The following is a 20,059-nucleotide window of genomic DNA, read 5'->3' on the forward strand; positions in this document are numbered from 1 at the left end:
TCAAGGTTTGAGAACCTCTGCTGTAGGGTATTCAAGTAGCCCTTTTTATTTCTATGTTTGATACATTTTTAGAAATTATTAAATGCTTACTTATAGGTTTTAGTAGTATGAGAATCACACAGATAAAAAATAACTTGAAGTCCTGTAGGTGGAAAAGTATATGGTCAAGAGACCTGAAAGGCTGTAGAAACTCTATAATTCCATCTTTGGGGGATACTGAAGAACCACAGTTGCCTATTAGACTTCCTCCGGTATAGCAAAAGGAGTCTACATTTTATTAGCTCTGAGGTATTGTCCTTAAACAGGACTAGAAGCTACTCCTCAGTCTGGTTTTCCTAATTCTGTATCCATAATTCCTTGCTGAAGTACTACAATTTTTTTTTTTAAGTAAGGAAGGTAGGCAGAGTTCTTGCTGAACTTATAAAAGATTTGAAGTTGGACCTGTAATAGTCCTTCATTTTTCATGGGCAACCAGCTTCATGAGATTGTATTCTATACATGGGGAGAAAAGCATTAACAGACATGTCAAGTTCTTGTAGTCTCAGAACACAAAAGGGGGTGTGAGTGAAGGCCAGGTCGCAGCAGTGAAGTGGGAAGCCTCAGAGGAAGCACTTACCGACAGACGAGCTCACCATCCATAGCATCTTGCTCATCAGTGCTGGCGAAAGAGACCCGGCCACCAATCACTGCACCAATGATATAAACCAGCCACGTCAGCCTTCCTGCAATAGGAACAAGATCCACTGTGTCACCTCCAGTGATTATTTCATGAAGAAATCCCTCACTGTGAGGATCATTTCTTACTAGGAGCTTCCTTGATCTTAAAAATACTATGGAGAAGCCATAAAGTCTTACTCTTACAGAGTATAGCTCCTACTCTGCTCTGGTATGGGTGATGCCAAGGGAGAAATTCATCAGATGACCAAGGCTGCCCTACTGGACAAGATTATTTTTAGATTGCAGTACTTTCTTAAAGTTAAATACAACCATTGCAGATGATTTTAGTTACTCTTCCCTAGTCCCCGGTGGCATTTAACATACACTCTTTTGTGTATATAGAGGTAACTGATGATGGAAGAATCCTGAGGGGAAGGTAGGATAGAGGTGGCAATGAGTGAAAGGGCACTGATGTCACCTGCTTACAGGCCCGGTGCACTGTCCACTCACCCTCCTGCACTGCAATATCCATTGGGCTGGCACTGGCGCTCTGCAGCAGCTCCTGATAGGACTGGGCCGACTGGTCAAACAACTGCACGAGGAGTGCACACGTCTTCTCGTATTCACAACGCCCAATTGTAGACAGCTGGTCCAACTGCTGCTGGACCAGACCTGTGTCTTCCAGAGGATCTTCCAGTCCATCCCTACTCCCAAGGGAAGAAATATGCCTATTGATTTCCCCATCTGAGCCACTCTTTCTTCTTCATTTACCCACTGTTTCCAACAGTAGTGGCCTGTATCACAACACTACTTGTAACCAAGAAAGAAATATGAAGAAAACTGGTATCTTCAACCTAAGCACCAGTCTCCCTTAGGAATATTTTGCTTGTTGGTGTCCAATCTTTCTTTTTTTTAAATCCTCACTTGAGGATTTTTTCCCATTGATTTTTAGTGAGAGTGGAAAGGAGGGGTGGAGTGAGAGAGAAACACTGATGTGAGAGAGACACATCGATCAGTTGCTTCTTGCACCCACCCCAGCCAGGGCCAGGAACTGAACCTGCAACCCAGGTATGTGCCCTTGACCGGGAATTGAACCCAAGACCCTCCAGTGCTGGGCTGATGCTCTAACCATTGAAACACACAGGCCAGGTCAGGTGTCCAATCTTTCAATTTGAATTTCTAGTCCTTAACATTTGTTGGCCTTGATCCCCTCATTCCTATGTTTCTCCACTCCAGGAGCTCTGGCCTTTGGCTTGTTCTCGACCACAGCAAACTTTGGGATGACAAGCACCCTGTCTCTTGAGTGAGGCCATTCTGACAAGATGTATTTTGGAATTCAGAAACCTTCAGGTTTTAGGGAGGCAATATGGTGCTTCTGTCATGTAATATGAACCCTTGATGGGCTCTGTGGTGTTGTCAAACACAATATTCCTATAGCAAAATGTATAAATATTACAAATAGTCATATTAAGTAGAATTTTTAAAAATGACAATAAAGGGTCCCATATCAGTGCATGTCAAGTTGTGCCACCAAATGAGTTTTGGTGCCAAACTTACGGGAAAATTTCGTTTTCACATCCTGGATTTCAGAATTACAGATGAGGCCCTGTGGATTTATACCAGGTCTTGCCTTGTCTACTTGGTTTGTAAATTTGAAAATCTTGATATATTATAAGCTCTCTGTCTATTATTACATCACAGCATGACCATCCCGCAGCAGCAGTACCACTGCAACTAACAGTTCATAGTGGTGTGTTTACCATGGTCCACAATCTTCATAACAGCCTTGCCTAAGAATACACAGCTATTAACTAGCTATCTGGGCTCAGAGCCCACACATGTAACCACTCCCCACATGGCTGGTCTCACTAAAACCGCTGACTCCTCAGGAACAGAAATGATATAGTTAATTAAGCAACACCTCCCAGTGGACTTCCAAAATTATCAGATTTTAAAATGACTCAAGTCATAAACAGTTCAGACTGTTATGACAATGAAATGCACTTAACTCTAAACAAATTAAGAATCCAACTTAAACCCAGATCTTCAGAATCCAAGTAAATTCCCGAGAAACAGCCAATAAAAAAATATATGGGTAGTCTTAAAAGTTCTTATCACAAGAAAAAAAAAATTATAACTGTGTAGTGCTGGATGTTAACCAGATTTATTGTGATCATCTTGCAATATATACAAATACTGAATCACTATGTTGTACATCTATAAGTAACAGAATGCTATATGTCAATTATACCTCAATAAAAAAAAGGTTAAATGAGGTCTTAAGGGTGGGGCCCTAATCCAATAGGACTGGTGTCCTTATAACAAGAAACATATAGAAAAATATAGATATATCTGGGTGCACACAGAGAAAAGGGCACGTGAGGACACAGAGAGAAGGTGGTCATCTGCAAACCAAGGAGAGAGGCCTCACCAGAAACCAACCCTGCTGGCACCTGGATCTCAGACCTCTGGCCTCCAGAATTGTGAGAAAAATAAATATTTGTTTTTTAAGCCAACCCCTCCCCACAAAAAAACACAAGAAACACAAACAAGAAAGTACCTAAAACAAAGAATAACTTAACTTTACGTAGGTCAGTTTTGAAAGGGTCTGACATTTCTTTAGCTATAGGTCTCTGGTATAGTTAATAGTTAGGGTGGACAGAAACCACATGTTAATGTAATGCAAACAGTGATCAGTTGCCTAGAATTTTTGTATCTTCTAGTAAATTCTAGATTGTGTAATTCCTTTTATGTAGTTAATATTTTAGGAGTTCACATTAAGCACCTATACTTTACATATTATAACACTTACCATCTACTGTCTATAAATGTTTCTCTCTTGTTTAAAGAAAATCAGTGACAAGGACAAACATTATACTTTGTAATCGAAGATATTGCTACTGATGGCAGTAACAAGACATGAATAGGATGTTAAAGACTATTCTTTCAGACTTTATGCTATTCTGTTGACAAAAAAAATTTGACCATTAACAGTATTAGCTCCAGTAACACTCCTATCAAATACATTTTTGCCAACTGGGAGTTTGATCTCTGGCAAGGCTACTGGGGGAAGGCTGTTCCAATGTCCTTACCTCAGTATGATGTGCACAGATTCCAAACGGGATGTGATGTAGGCTTTGGTGACTTCAGGAGTATAAGTTTCCAGCATGTGGGGCTCTGTGGCTTTCACATATGGCACAGAGGCTGCCAGCCGCTGCCATAGGCTCAGGAGATAGTGCACACTATTTGGGGCAAATTCCCAGTGCTAAGAAAAACCAAAGAGCAGGAGGCATATTTCTTATTTTTGTACACAATACACTAGTCCCATGCCACTTGACAAAAAGGAATAAAGACTTTAAAAAAAAGATAATCTTTTATGGGCTTTGTTCTGTGTATGGCAACTAGTCTAATGTGTTTATTAGTATTTCAGAGATTAAGCATCGAATGAGAAGAGCTGTGCTATGCTGGATGAGTAAAGCTTAACACAAGGAAAACCTTGGGTAAGGGGTTCTCAGCCATCAGTATGCATGAGAATTACTTAGAGAACATGTTAGAAACAGAGACACCAGGGCTCTATCCTGAACCTAGTGAACTAGAAATTATGGGGGTAAGATCCAAGCACCTGTCTTTTTCATCAAGCCCCCCAGATGATTTTGATGCAAGCCATAAAATCTAAGAACTATTCCCCTATATTACATAACTGAGAAAAAGAGGGCACTGACTCTCTTTACTATTCTGTCTAGCTCCCTGTTGCAGTCTGGTCTTCTGAGGGTGATTCTGAGGGGATTCTCTCTGCCTTGCTTCTAAGTATTATCCTTGCAACTCCCACATGTTCTTCTCCCAATACTTCTTGCACTTTTGTAATACTCATGTGTAGACTACGACAGTAACTACTCTGCAAGGTTACCCCTACATGTACTTATATTTACTTTTGCCAAGGGGGAAAAAATAGAACATTCTTAGAAGGTTAAAACCAATGAACAAGAAGAGCGGTTCTGAGTTTAGGAAGAAAGAGCCAAGCTATCAAAGACAAACCTGTAGGCTGGTCACTGTGAAGTTAGCTATCAATCGGATGACCTCAGGATAGTTTTCCACCTTTACTAATTCTCCCAGTTGATAGTTACTCTTCAGTCGGGCCAGTAGTCTGCAAAACTCATGGTAATTGTTTGGGTCTGATAAACTCTGGTGACAGCACAGGAGGAAAATAAAATGTAAAATGTGATGCACTATACTTCCGAATGACATTTGGGATGGCATGGAGGGGAGAATCTACTTCTGAGATGCAAGTGATTCAGAATGACACATCTGTATAATGTTTAAAAACAATTTTTTAAAAAGGATGGTCACATCAATTACCTCATCTGTTCATAGTTATCACCCTGTGGCACAAGCCTCGACTGATGAAACGGAAGCCCAGAAGGATCACACTATGGGCCTACAGTGGTAAAACTTATAAATGGCAGATAAGGGGCACGATCTAAGATGCAACTGGTCTGTTTGCTTCCCATTAGTTAAAGAAAACATAATGAAATTTTCATCTTCACATCTATGAGATGAATCATTAAGTACAATTAAACCACAGTAGCAGTTATACAATGTTTTATATATCATCATGGCTATAATTTACCTATTCCTATATTGTGTTTATACATTTTATTATATACTTACATCAAACTTTTGATTTGTTTGCATATTATACCAGCGTATTTGTTTCCTTATATATGTCTTCTTCTATTAGCACAGGAGGGCAGACTTTGTTTTGATACACGGTAGGTGTTTCCAAAATTTGTTGAATTATGAACTGCTTTAATGATATCTCCTAGTGTAGAGTGATACTTTAAAAAAGTAGGTGTTTGCTGGTGTGGTTTAGTTGGCTGAACATCATCCATGGACCAAGAAGTCATCAGTTTGATTCCCGGTTAGGGCACGTGCCCAGGTTTTGGGCTCGATCCCCCGTAGGGGACATACAGGAGGTAGTCGATTGATATTTCTGTCACTGATGTTTCTATCTCTACCTCTCCCTTCCTATCTCTCTAAAAAAATAAATTGATAAAAACATACTTCTTTTAAAAAGTAGGTGTTTACTAAATCTTTGGGCTAAAAAGGACAACTGAGTTATGGAATGAATATTTAAATGACAAATCTCTCCCTTTCCACCTAAAAGCAGCCCTATACACTTAAATAAACAATGTACATTAAAACAAATGAAAACAAAAAGAAAAACAACTTTAAATTCTCAATTTCTTGGGGGAAAATGACTATAGTTCTATCCTTATTTTCCTGAATACAGTGATCCTTTTCCACAAGTCCTGTATTATTGAAGCTAGAGGCACAAGCTCTCCCTTTGGGCTAATGTTCTCAAGAATTTTCTACAAATACTAGATTCACTTAAACCTTTTTAAGAACAACAGACTGAGCTATTTTCTGGGATTCCACAAAGTGTGACTTCTAGATAGGTGTGTGTGCGTGCGCACACACACACACAAATCATATATCACATACACACACACACACATATCTCATATCTATATTTAAATAAAAACAAATCCTCAAATCTTACCTGTGGATTTTCCAGTATTCGTTTAACACCATCAACAAGATGAGAGAGAAACTTGGCCCTCTCTGCATTGTTAAACAGGGACCTTCTGACCGAGGCAATCTGTACTAAGCAGGATAATACCTAAAAACAGGGCACAACTTAAACACAATTGATTTAAAAAAGATTGTACAGCTATTTTCATGATTCTTTCTGCTTGTATAATATTTGTATTTACATATGCCTCTAATTTTGTTCTTTTAACTGCTGCTACAATTATAGTAATATAGAAAGATCAAGGAGGATACAGCTTAGGATATCTGAAACAACTTCACTGAAAGAAAAAAAAAGAATATTACATCCAATATGATACCAACTACTTAAATTCACACTTTGGAAATTCCTAAAGTTAGGCATTATTCTTTGACCACCCCAATGGCTTCCTTGATTCTTGTTAAGATATATATTTTAGGCTTGAAAATACCATGCAATTCATAGTTTAAATAAAGCTTTAGATTCAGTTTCTTTCTGTTTCATTAACACCCTTTTGCCCTGGACTATTTGGCTCAGCGGTTAGAGTGTCAGCCTGCAGTCCAGAGACCCGGGTTTGGTTCCTGCTAAGGGCATGTACCTCGGTTGCAGTTTGTCCCCAGCCCTGGTTGGGTTGTGCGGGTGGCAACCACTCGATGTGTCCCTTTCACGTCGATGTTTCTTTCTCTCTCTCCCCCCCTCCCTCCCACGCTATCTGAACAAAATATGGAAAAATGTCCTTGGGTGAGGATAGAAAAAAAAAAAAGACCTGCCCTGGCCGGTTTGGCTCAGCGGTTAGAGCGTTGGCCTGCGGTCTGGAGAGACCCGGGTTCGGTTCCCACTAAGGGCGCGTACCTCGGTTGCAGTTTGTCCCCAGCCCTGGTTGGTCGTGCGGGTGGCAGCCACTCGATGTGTTCCTTTCACATCGATGTTTCTCTCTCTCCCTCCCACTCTACCTGAACAAAAAAAAAAAAAAAAAAAAAGACCTTTTGGCTAGTCAGGTTTTGCTAAGTTGTGTCTGGGTCGTAAAAAACCCAGCTTTTAGGCTGAAAACATTTTACCCTTTCCCTACTGTACTAGATATTTATACTCTCTGTCCCATCAGATCTATTTTCTACCCTTCTCCACCCTGCTCTGTTCCCTGGGAGGTTGACCTCTGTGACTAACAACAGCCAAGCTCCCCGGCCCTCTTGCTTCTAGCTGGAAAGTACCAGCAAGGAGATCAGGGAAGGAGGAAGAAGCGCCACCCAGACGGGCTATGGTTGGCAGTGTTTCTCTACCTCTGTTGTGCAGCCCTCCTCCAGGCCATAGCTTCAGCTTTCTCCAGAGCTCCCTACCTTGGCCCTTGAAGCCTCTCACAACTACTCACCCTAGGAAGCACAGTCATCACCTCTTGTTGGATCCCCTTAATTTTTCCCAGACCTTTATAAATAGTTTTTTCCTACAGTAAACTTAATACAAACAACAATGGCTTCATGTTTTGCTAAAGCAAAGGTCTAAATCAATTTGGAAAAGTACTATAATGACCAGGAAAGTAGTCCACTGTAGAAACACTACGCAAAACACCCATTACTTTACTGTTTTCTTTGTATATTTTGCACAATAGTATTTTAAACAGTATTTGTACATTTTGCACAACAATCTAGAATACCAGACCAACATCTTTTAGGACTTGGGTGAATTCTGTGATTTGAGTTTATTGCTTTCAAGGAGAAAGGATCATTCCTAAGAGCTTTCAGATGTTATTTGGAAATATGTATGCAAATCTGCCTTCCTATTACAGCTTCCATTTATCACTTATGTCTGAGGGATTTTAAAACTTTTCTCAGTCAGGACAACCTTTAGCTCAACAATATAATGTGACTACCCATACTCTAGCCTGTAGCAGTTTGAGGTATAAAGTCAAGATGAGACAAAAGAGCCTGACATTTGCAGCAATTTGTCATTAGACAGAAATTATTATAAAAGAATGAAGACTTTTTTACAAGAACTGTTACGCTATAAGCTTCACCTTGGCTAGCTACCAACTCTAGTATTTCCATGCTTTAGTTCTATGATTTTGTACAAAATGAACATAAGGCTCATTCACCACCAACACTTTCCAGAAATAGGTTTATTTTAGAAACTGACTCACCAGAGGTGAAAATGAAGGAGGGATGGAATGATACAGGTCAAAAAACAGCTGCAGAGTTGAAGAATCTAAGAATGCTGAAAGAAAGACACACAAGCACTTCACTGAATATGTCTGCACGCTGCTCCTGACAGACTGTTGGCACTATGTTAAGGAGCATGTCTCTCCGCTTTATTATCTTACACAATGCTTATGTCCTTTGAAAGTGATAAGGTACTAGGGGCTTTTTGTTTTCCTTTTTTAAAGAACTAGTTTCTAGCTCTTCTGAGAAGCAGATTCATTCTTCTGAGTCTCAGAGAACTTAAGACAAGCAGGGCTCTGTTCATAGCAAGAATTTTATCCTTAAGAACACACAAACATAAGCACAAGTTCTTTTGCTTAATTTTGTTTTTAAAGCTAGACATAACCTCAAATAAATAGCATAACAGAAGTCTCTAGGTGGTTAATGTAAGAAGGTCAAAGTCACATCAGTCAGTAATTCAGAATTCTTCCAGGCCGGGGTTCTGTAAGGTCCTCCAGGAACTCCCTTTGTAAAGACAGATGCTAAAATTCTAAATGTTTTATACAGCAAGCAAGGGACTGCCAGGGGTCCTTTAGACCATCATATAGATACTACGTAGAGCTGAGCGGCAGCCTGTTTCAGGTGGTGTGATTCTCTTACCTGATCTCCAGCTGGTGGGAATCTGTACTGTGCAGAGGTCATCCGAGGACTCATCAGTAGATGTGCCAATGAAATCAAAGTTCAGGCAGTTATGAGTGAGTTTGAGTAGTTGCATGAGCAAACCATGCTGACTTTCATCATTCAAGTTTAGATTCTTTCCAGAAGCCTGTAAAAATTACCATATAATGAGCCCCAAACAATCAATCACTCCTCTCTTCAAGCTTGCTACCAGACTCATAAGCAGGCTGTTGAGCCAGAAAAGGAGGGCTATATTTCCACACAAAAAGTGATGTTTCACCTGCCACAAGATGCTTGCTGTACTTCTATTACCTAATGCTACTATGAAAATCCAAGCTCCTTACTTATTATTACAGCATACTTACCTTAAAACATGAAACTAGTATTTAAAGAAGTCATCCTTTTCCATGTAGACATAGTGGCCACAGACAATCCTGAAGCAGTATGTGTGGTTACTTCATTTGCATGTGAAATTCTAGCTGTTTCTAGACAGGGGTAGGATTCATCTCTGGAAGGGAGTTCTAGTAAGTTTTATAGCCTGTCCTATTTTTCTTCTTCTTTTTAATATTATCATCACCAACATCAACAAAAATCTTTCAAACCAAACTTAAAATAAAATAACCACCGAATTTTATTTATTCACTGGCAGTTTACCTGCCGGAAGCTCAATACTGGTCCATTGCTACCGGGTCTCTCATATTCAAAGTTCATACCAGCTATGAACTCAGTGACCAGATAGCTAACTGTTTTTGATAGTATCAGTGAGGAGGATTCAAACCCCAGTTTTCTCAGAAGCTTGCCCCTCCCCCACAAGGGGGTACAACAGTTTTTTCCAGGCAACTTGCCCAATCTCAGGATTATGTGGGAATTCTGAGATAAGCAGGTAATTGAGAAAAAGGATGGACATTAAGTGGGATAACAAAGAATCCAAACTTGTTTCTAAAACTAAAACTGGGACATATTGAAAAATGAGAACAAGAACAAAATAAACCCAAATCCCTCAAATGAACAGAGCCAGAGGCTAATCCCACTGAGCTCTCTATAGGGACAAAGCAGCTAAACATTGTTATAAACGTGCAGAACATGTAAGTTAACATTTCTTAGTTCAACTCTATCAATAAATGAATTGAAAACAGCAACTATTTTAAAACGGGTAATTTCCCTATGTGATACTGCCTACCCCTCCAGGTTATGAAATCTAAATGGATGTTAAAATTTCAAAATCTGCTTTTCCTTACAGATGTTGCTTGTTTATTTGCTGCTTTTAGCTCAGCAGGGGATGGGGAATCAGCCGTTTTACTGTGCTAACAATGTCCTCTGAGCCTACTTTCTGAGCACTAAAGTTAACATGCCTTTACTCTGTATAGAAAGATTTTATGTGGGTATAAAAGAACAAACAACAGAACCTCAAACTTGATGGTAAACTAGATTCCTTTGGGATAGCAGCATAGGATAATGTTCCCTCACTGCTCTTACGTAGGGAAATAGATTGGAAATAGAAAAATCACAATCCTTTCTCCAACACCGGTGGTCAGTCTGGCAAGTTTTTTCAGTATCTTGGAAACAGGTATGTGAGAGGTGATGATGATGATGATAATTACAGAAATGCATAAATGCCCATGGGCTCAATTAAGAGCCGGTATCTAACAAGTGTCCACTCATTGTCATCCTTTCCAAATGAAATGGGAAGCAGGACCCAACCTACGATCTCACCTGTTTTAGTAAATTGCAGGAAAGTGTGAAGATATCAAATAATGATGAATCTCGGAAAGAAGAGGCTATTTTCCTGTGCTTGGTTAAAGGATGGGTGGTGTCTGCCTGTGCAAAAAACCAACAACAACAACAACAACAACAACAAAAACAATGCAAGTTTTAGAATTAACAGCAAAGAAAACATTTTTTCAAGCAGACTTCAAATAAAGTATAAAGATTTCCAATAAAAGCAACACAAATACAAAATATATTTTTAACATTTAAATTACTATTAAATCATATAAAATGAGAGGATACAAAGGATAATAAGCTGCTAACAGCCAGGATACCCTATTTCTAGAGCTTACAGAGGGAAAACAGAAGAAGAAATGAGTATTTCCATTGCAAAGTTTTTTAATTTCCTCTAGACTTCCTGTAAATACCCTCTTCCTTCTCTAACCTATTTATTTCTACATAGAGTCCAGACCACAGGAGTGAACACTTTAATTAAATGGTCGTACCAGTCAGTTATTCCTCTTTCTCATCTTTTCAGCCACATTTTAAAAGTTTTTGTGGTTAAGGACTGAACTTTTTACTTCTTTAGTATGTCCTCTATTCCTGACACATAGTAGGTACTCAGTAAGTGAAATTAAAAGTCAAGATTGTCAAGGGTATTTTTTTCCAATTGAAAGTTTAAATCTCTTCTATATACTGACCAATTAATTCAAGAGGAAGCTCATTTTGCTTTTGGCATATTAAAGAATAATGAGGCAAGATTTCTGACAGACAACCAAGCTATGGGCCCTCCTGATTTTATTTCTAAGTTCAAATAGGAATAGTAATAGAAATACACTTTCTGATTTGAATCTTAAAAAACCCACAGAAAATTAAGTGATACAGAGGTTCAAAATATTCCTAAATTCTAGCTTCAGTGTCACTGTGTTATCATAAATGTCATTGATAAATAAGCCATTGCTAGATTATACATCATATACCATATAATCTATTATGCTGATCATAATACTGAGAATAATCACATTAAGTATGTTACATACATTTGTATTGTTTTCTTAAGAAAGACAAGTATAAAATTTGGAAGTTTTATTATTTATTTTATATCAGCACTGATGTATTTTGTGAGGCTAAGCTTCAAAGGAGAGAACACGAATCCCACAATCTCTGTACTTAGTTAATGCATACTTTCCAACTACAAAGGTAACAATAGTTAAATAAGAAGTTAGTTATTAAAAGCACAGGCAGTGGAATAAGACTATATGGATTTGAATTCTGATACTATTGCCTGCTGTAACTACCTTAGACAAATTATTTAGCTTTTATGTACCTCAGTTTCCTTCTCTAGAAAATGGGATAACCATAGTACCTGTCTAGGTCTACTGTGAGAATGAAATTAGTTAATGTAAGTAAAGTGCTTAGAACAGTGCCTTTCACACAGTAATCACTCAAATGTATAAGCTTTATTATTATTTCGCTAATTACCAACCACAATGGGGATTGCATGTGACAGAGAACACAGTATGAACTCCAGATTCTAATAGGCTATGCAAGTGCATTTAAAATAGTACTTATTCATAGTTAAAATTTCTCATGGGTTAATAAAAATGTCTGTATAAATATGAGCAACAACAACAGTGATGCCAAGGTAATTACAAGCTGACAACTGAAGGGTGAGATATTACAACTAATATTAATACTGGCCTATTCAATAATACATTTTAGCTCAATACAAAAGTAAATGACTGAAAAAATAACAGCCAGAGCAAAAGAAAGTCACTGGTGTTTCCTCTGTAGTGATCTATATCATCAATGACTATTTAAAACATTGTCTAGTATTCAGTAGAATGTTTTCTGCATTCTGAAAAGATTACCAGCAAAATCTTTAATAATTGGACATGGTAATTAATTTTTAAATGATTATAAACACAGAGTAATGTACACAGCAGAAGGGACACACAAATGATGCTGGTTTCACTTTAGAGATTCCTTGTTTTGGACTCATTCTTTTTCATTAACAAAGAGATTAATTAAGGTTTTGACTTAGGACTATTGCTTGCATCTCTAACAATGAACATTAGTACCAGTGAGGAAAGCTGAGATGCGGATAAAATATTCTGGAGACAGAAGGGACCAGGACAAAAAGAGTGAGGTAGGTTGTACTTACAGAGGAAACCCCAATGCAACTATTTTGTTTCAAAAGGGCATTAATCACTTACCGCGAAAGCACACAACTGCCAAAAACGATCATCCCACACAGAGCAGAAAACACCAATACTAAGAAAAATATGGCACTTACTTCAATGAGGAAGGCTGTAGCACTTACTTGATTAATTTCATTGGTTAGCTGAGATAAAATTGTGACGCCAATGATGCAGTATTCAACACTATCCTGGTAAAAAAAAAAAAGTAAGGCAGAAAGAGGTGGTGTGTGCAGCTTGATTTCAGCTTTGGAAATGCAGTCGTGCTTTAGAAATGTAATCATGTGTCACTATTAATATTATCTAGACAAGGTAGCAAGGAAGTCGTTCAAAACGGCTGCTTTGCAGGACATAATACCTTAACTGCCATAAAGGAAGACTGCTAAATCTGACTTCACCAAATCGAAAGCTTTCATATTTCAAAACTACCCATAAGCACTGTACCATGCACATTATAAAAAAAGACAGTGCCAAAACACACTTAAGATAAATTATAAATGGCCCAGTCAGTGTGGCTCAGTGGTTGAACATTGACCCATGTACCATGAGGCCGCCAGTTCGATTCCTGGTCAGGGCACATTCCAAGGCTGTGGGCCAAATCCCCAGTGGGGGGCATGCAGGAGGCAGCCAATCGATGTTCTCTCTCATTGATGTTTCTCACCCCCCCCACTTCCTCTTTCTAAAATCAATAAAGGAAAAAATATATATATGCATAGTACACAAATAGAAAGTTTATAAAAAGACAAAAATCAAGTAGTAAATTAACTTATGAAAAATTGTTCCATCCCCTTCATAACTCAAATGCTAAGATTCCAATTCTTTTTACCCATTAAAGTGGAAAAATAAAAAAGTTGAGCTCCTAGGGTAGAGGCACAGGGAAATAGGCACCTTCTAATTATTGGAGAAAGCAACTATTTTTTAGTGTAATTTGGAAATCTCTTTAAAGCCAAAATACACATATCCTTTTGATTGAGTAATTCCAATAATCCCTACATACTTATTCAAAATACTGCAAGTTATCTATCTATCTATCTATCTATCTATCTATCTATCTATCTATCTATCTATCATCTATCTCCCTCCCTCCCTCCCTCCCTTCCTCCTTCCTTTCCTATCTACTCAGTCACTGAACTATTTGTTTAACAGTCAAAATATAGAAACAAACTAAATGCCTGCCCTCAAGAGATTAGTTAATTAAATTATGGTATTTAAGATAAGACTAGTACGTGGGCATTAGAAAGAATGAAGGAGGTGCTGACATGTAAACATATAAAGCCAAGACATATCAAGGGTAAGAAAGACACAGAACAGAATATACCAAATAATTCTATTTGGTGTACCTTTAAGAGAGTAGGATAGTATATAAGTAAGCATACAGATGTTGCTTCTTCCATTCTTATTACATTAAATATATACATCATACCTGTAAAAACCTTGTGACGTCTGTGATTGCATTTCTGAAGACGTAGTCATCCTTCTGACAGTCAAACCAGCCCAGCTTTGTGATTCTGGCATATAACTGAATAAGTGCTTGTGTCACGAAAGTGGCCAACTTTGGCCGAGTGGCAAGGTAGTTGAGTACATAGTTCCCTATAAAATAAAAACAACCCACATGATATAAAGCTCTACTAAGGAAAGTTGTACATCTTTAAATGTACTAAATGTCCAAGAAATAGTAAATTTATATTATTAACTTTATTTAATCCTCACCCAAGGATATTAGGATATTTTTCCACTGATTTTTTTTTTTCCTTTTTTGGTATGTGCCCCTAGTGGGAACTGAACCCAGGACTCTCTGGTCCACAGGCTGATGCTCCAACCACTGAGCCAAACCGGCCAGGGCTCCACTGATTTTTTTAAGGAGAGTGAAAGGGAGGGAGAGGAGATAAGAGAGAAACATTGATGTGAGAGAGACACACTGATGTGAGAGAGACACATCGACTGGCTGCCTACAGGGTCAGGGATCGAACCTGCAACCAAGATACGTGCACTTGACTGGGAATTGAACCTATGACTCTTTGGTCCGTGGGCTGGTGCTCTAACCACTACGCCAAACTGGCAAGGGCTATACTATTAACTTTAAACTCCCTTAATTCTTCACGCTACTGAGAAATGGAATGTTGAATTTAACATTAGTCAGCTTTCAAACTGAGAATTTATACTTGCCACAATGAAAAATCTGAAGTATGGCAGCCTTGAATCTACTCCTGGATGGTTAAATAACATGGGCTGCACAGAATTAAAAATCCTTAACAATATTTTTCTTAGTTATTAGTGGCAGTAAAGACTGAATTAAAGAAACTTTCTGCCCTGGCTGGTTTGGCTCAGTGGTTGGAGCATTGGCCTGTGGACCAGAGAGTCCCAGGTTCAGTCCCCGCTAGGGGTACGTACAAAAAAAGAGAGAGAGAGAGAAAGAGAGAGAGAGAGAGAGAGAGAGAGAAACTTTCTGACGACAAAAAGGGTTACTTAGGTTTTATCTAGAAGTCATTATTTTGGGCCTTCTTCACTTTCATAAGTTCAAATATCTGGGGGGAAAACCCTGGATTCCAGATTCTATGTGCTTAGCAATTTCAGAACATTATCAAACAACATAAATTTAACTATTACCAGCACATCACTAGGCAAACTAATTTCTTTAAAAGAGAACAGACAATTCTCTACTTACGAATATCTATTCGTTGTTCCAATGGTAGAGGGTTGTTTGTGCGTGATACAAGCTTTGTAAGGCAAGTAGCTGCCAGTAACTGGGAGTATGAGGACTGTGAAAAGAGGGGAAAAAGAATTAGAATTCAATTTGATTGAGTTAGCCAGTCATAAGTTTTTATTTATTTTTCTTTATTGATTTTAGAGAGAGAGGAAGGGGGAGGGAGAGAGAGATAGAAACATCGATGAGAGAGAACATCAACTGGTTGCCTTCTGCATGCCCTCTACTGGGGATTCGGCCCACAACCTGGGCATGTGCCCTGAAGAGGAATCAAATCGGTGACCTCCTGGTGCACGGGTCAATGCTCAACCACTGAGCCACACTGGCTGGGCATAAGGTTTTTTTTATTTGGAGATCTGTGCTCAGATTAAAAAAAAAATGGTTTTGCTCTATCGATCTTCCAGATTTTTGAGGGTCTATCCTTCTGAGGAAAGAAGCCTACAGAGCACATGTGGCTTTCAATCACAAATAAGGGGCAGGGTCAAGTGAACAGCCCGATCATGTCTAAGGGCCAGAGAGTCGAAGGGATCTTTTCAGAAAGATATTAATATTTTTATAAGACAAATCTCTTCTTTCATTCAAACCAAGAAATTTTTTTCCCATCAATAGCCTTGTTAAGTGATGTTTCAGAAGTTTCACCTCAAAAATATCCCCAAAGTCACCTGAAAATATTTCTCTAGTATGGTAGAAAGAAAAAAAGACAAAAAAGTATTAGAGGGAACCACCACATTATGCTGTATAGTTAGTCCCCAAATTATGTCTTTCCACCAGCACAGCTAGCAATAAGCTACAGCTTTGGAGAACATATATGTTAGTTTTAAAGTAAATTCATAACAATTATTTATGAGGAAAGAAAAATTATGGCCACAGCAATGGAGTAGCATTATGATGTTCTCAAGTGTGGATTTTAATGAATTTAACCTTATGGAGAATCAGAATTGTCTATCTGTTCATAAGGTGCAAAGAATTGTGTGTGAATTCCTCCATGTGGCTCTATTATACAATATCACATAACGGAGACAGACTAAGCACCATTAAAATAATTTAATCAAGGGTCAAGGATAATTGTCTATGAAACCAAAAGTCCTTAAGACAGTAGGCTATCCACAGGTATTACATAATATCACCAGCTATAAAAATATTCAAGCTTAAGAGAAAATCTATAAAAGTGACTTTGACATGTGACTTTTACTCAACACCCCTGAACATGGTTTAAACTGATTAGAGTGGGTAGGTCAAATCACTAATAATATAAGAGAGGCTACTATAATTATATAATATGGTGTATAACTATATACTATAAAACATGTAAATAGTCTTTACACATAATTCCAATAAATCTGCTAAATCACTAAGAAGTCAACAGAGATTAAAAAAGAAGAATCCAGTATAATTAAGTGTTTTTAGCATTGCACTGATCCTATTTTATTCCAGCCTGTGCACTGTCAACAGGAGGGTCTTGAGTTAACAGTGTCAAAGATGATACTATGGGCTCTGGGGTGTCGACTGGAAAAGCTAGCTGTGCATCTTCCATAGTCGAGTGATTGGAAAGAAATATATAAACTACTACATGTGAAAACAGAACAGAGTACCATGCAATCTCTGACCATGACTGTAACCTTCAGATACTTAGAAAAAGAGTTAGCTTCTCCAGCTACTAAAGGATAATTTTTAGACAACTGTAATTTGTTCTATTTACTGCATAATATTGCAATACTACTAATGAAAATTCAAAAATGGAGTCATCTAGAATTCTACCCTCTCAACAAATTAGTTACTTTCATTCTTTTCATATTTCCTTCCAGTCTAAGTATAGTACTAGCTGATAACCTGGTTGGGATTCTGACTCTCTCAATGCCCTTTCAAGATACCCTGGTTGGATTCTTATCCTTTCCAAGATCCCCATCTTGCCAAAAATATTAATCAAACTATGTTTCATATTAAAAGCATTATTTTGATCAGTGCACTGCTACTTTTAGCTGGAAGAAGCTCTAAGTCCTTTTTAAAACTAACTTCCAGTAATTTTCATTGTCAAGACCATTTCCCACCTATACTTCTAAGGCATAAAAAACAGCTGCAGTACAGAGGAGGAAAAACGGAGAAGACTGGAGATCCGGTAAGGTGGCATGGGCTTTGTGGATAAGAGAGGTCATTTATATACAGTCCTTTCTTCTTTGCAAAGAGGTAGTACTTAAGAGTAAATAAAAGAAAAAGAGTCCCAGAAATTAAGACACAAGATGAAAAATGACAAGACAAAATATATGTTCAACGAAATTTTACTGATGAGGCTATATGGTCTTCTTCTTCTTTTCTTCTAACCTGGCAAGTAAGTGCTTTTAAAAAAGTGAAATTAAGATGGTGGAGGCACATAGAAGAATCAAGGAATAGAAGTTATCCCAATCCAACCCTATACCAGAACATATTTTCTAAAACGTGTTATTATTCTTTAGGATTTTTCAAATCTTACGTACACTCCCCCTTTCAAGGAGTAGCTGGCACTTGCTCAGGCAATCGGGACTGTTGGTGAATTCAACCAAGGCTTTCTCTGCCTGGAGTCGAGTGGTTGTATCTGTGGTTTCATACAGCTGTTTGCACAGATTCTCTAACTGGGCCAGGCTCTGGAAAAGATCAGTCAAGAAAGAAATCAGTATAGACTACCACAAGCAAGATACTGTGCTAGAAAGTACTGGACAAAGATAAATAATAATCAATGAAGAGAGACTTGCTTCTCAACTCTGAGAAGCCAGGTGACCTTTATCTATCTAATAATATCCATTTATAGCTCTCTTTATTTGACACTTTAGAAGACAAAATGATAGAATGCATAATCAATCTATATATATTTTCAGTTACTCCCTTAAAGATCAATCAGTCATAAGATACATTTTTTGTCCTTGAAAATGCCCCTTCTCTTAAGTTTTTCCAAAAAGCTTTTAAGTAAAAATTCAGAATTTACTTGTTTGTCAAAATTGTGAATACTAGAGACACTGCTGTAAAATTAAGCAAATAAACACATACTATAGGTGTCACATGTATCTTTACATAGTTTTAAATATTTCCCCTTTGCCAAGTAGTTTTTAGTTTAGTTATATGTATGCATAAAGATGGCCAACCTCTCTGAGAAAGTTTCAGAATGCATGTACGCACCTTCCTTCCTGGGTCCCTCATGGCTAAAGTTCTGCAGACTCTCTTCCGTTGTACTTTAAACTCTTGCTTCAGTTCCAAATTTAAAATGGCAGGGTCAAAATAAATTCAAGCCTAGCATATGCTCACACAGAGATAAGACAAGGGAAACGCCCCCAAACAAACCCTTCTCTTCAAATCTTGAACCAGTTCCAAATAGGCAGGAAGGGGATGGGTGTGTGCTCTGGTCAAACCCCAGAGGGACACAAATCTACTTCTACTGAATACGGTGTTTAAAAGCAAAGAGGAAAGAACTAGTAAGAGTTAACTTAATATCACCTTTCCCTAACTGGAGAGGAGGAAACACACCTGTTAGTGTTTAAAGGAACGGTTTGGACTTTAAGAAGGAATCCACACCTATTTTCTACAGTAGCAAGCAAGACTTGGTTTAAACAGTTAGAGGAATCCTACTATTAGAAATGACAATTCTGACAAGAAAAAAAAAATTAAACAAACCAACCTTGGTGAATAGCCTAAAATATATTACACAGCCAGTCTGCTCAAGGCTTTTATTATTACTTAATTCACAAAGCTGTGACTATAAATCACAGCTTTTCCATTAAGCAGGAAAGCCCTTAGGGCAGGATACCTATTTTACTCAACATAATTAATAAATTTCAAACATTAAACTAAAGGAAACAAGAAAGACAAATACTGACACTCTAAGATCATTAGTCTCACTTCAGAGAGCACCCCCTACGAACAAACACAGCACCCCTACTTCACAACAAAACAAACAAACCACCCTTCACAACATCTTGGGTTCTGATTAGGCTTATGTTTAATTGATTCCTCTCTGACTTCCATTTATTAACTTCAATTCAAAAGCAGAGAAAATGGCGCTTGCAAAGGTCTCAAGGAATAAAACTCTATAAGCAATACCTGGATTTTTTTTACAAAGCTTATAAACACAAGGAATTAATTACATATATTCCATAAAATACAAGTGAAAGTCAGTGATCTGCTTGCCAATACTGGCTCAAGAGCCTACTGACAAATAAATCAGTTTAATTAAATTAAATCAGTTTAATTATAAATTCCTACATCTAAGTAAGGGATTAAATCTCCCTCACAAGGTTTTGTTTCAACCTAGCAGGCAAGTTTTTTCCCCTTTACCTATAAAATGGTTCACGTAAGAGGAATGGAACGAATTATTTAAAATACATGGAACACAGAAGACACAGCAGAAAGACATCCTAACTAAATGGAAAGATAGCTATACAATCTGGTAGTG

At 37.9% G+C, this 20,059-nt stretch overlaps 1 protein-coding gene across 2 annotated transcripts in view; it reads right to left on the reverse strand.

Moving 5' to 3' along the window:
• The window catches only part of XPO7 (exportin 7), a 37,859-nt gene extending 18,889 nt beyond the window's left edge, over positions 1-18,970 (reverse strand). Inside the window, exons 1-13 of one of the 2 annotated variants that reach the window (XM_036240189.1) lie at positions 18,790-18,970; positions 18,114-18,260; positions 15,604-15,697; positions 14,362-14,528; positions 13,037-13,129; positions 10,747-10,851; positions 9,016-9,181; positions 8,358-8,431; positions 6,218-6,337; positions 4,693-4,839; positions 3,750-3,922; positions 1,168-1,361; positions 617-722 (exon numbers count right to left, since the gene is read on the reverse strand). In XM_036240189.1, the coding sequence (XP_036096082.1) occupies positions 617-722; positions 1,168-1,361; positions 3,750-3,922; positions 4,693-4,839; positions 6,218-6,337; positions 8,358-8,431; positions 9,016-9,181; positions 10,747-10,851; positions 13,037-13,129; positions 14,362-14,528; positions 15,604-15,697; positions 18,114-18,260; positions 18,790-18,810 (1,607 nt within the window). In that variant the 5' untranslated portion in view covers positions 18,811-18,970. The remainder of the gene's footprint in view (positions 1-616; positions 723-1,167; positions 1,362-3,749; positions 3,923-4,692; positions 4,840-6,217; positions 6,338-8,357; positions 8,432-9,015; positions 9,182-10,746; positions 10,852-13,036; positions 13,130-14,361; positions 14,529-15,603; positions 15,698-18,113; positions 18,261-18,789) is intronic. The other variant, XM_036240191.1, reaches the window with a different exon arrangement.
• Between the last annotated feature and the right edge of the window lie 1,089 nt (positions 18,971-20,059).

This window comes from Molossus molossus, unplaced genomic scaffold (genome assembly GCF_014108415.1).
Source record: "Molossus molossus isolate mMolMol1 unplaced genomic scaffold, mMolMol1.p scaffold_m16_p_4, whole genome shotgun sequence".
Classification (NCBI taxonomy): domain Eukaryota; kingdom Metazoa; phylum Chordata; class Mammalia; order Chiroptera; family Molossidae; genus Molossus; species Molossus molossus.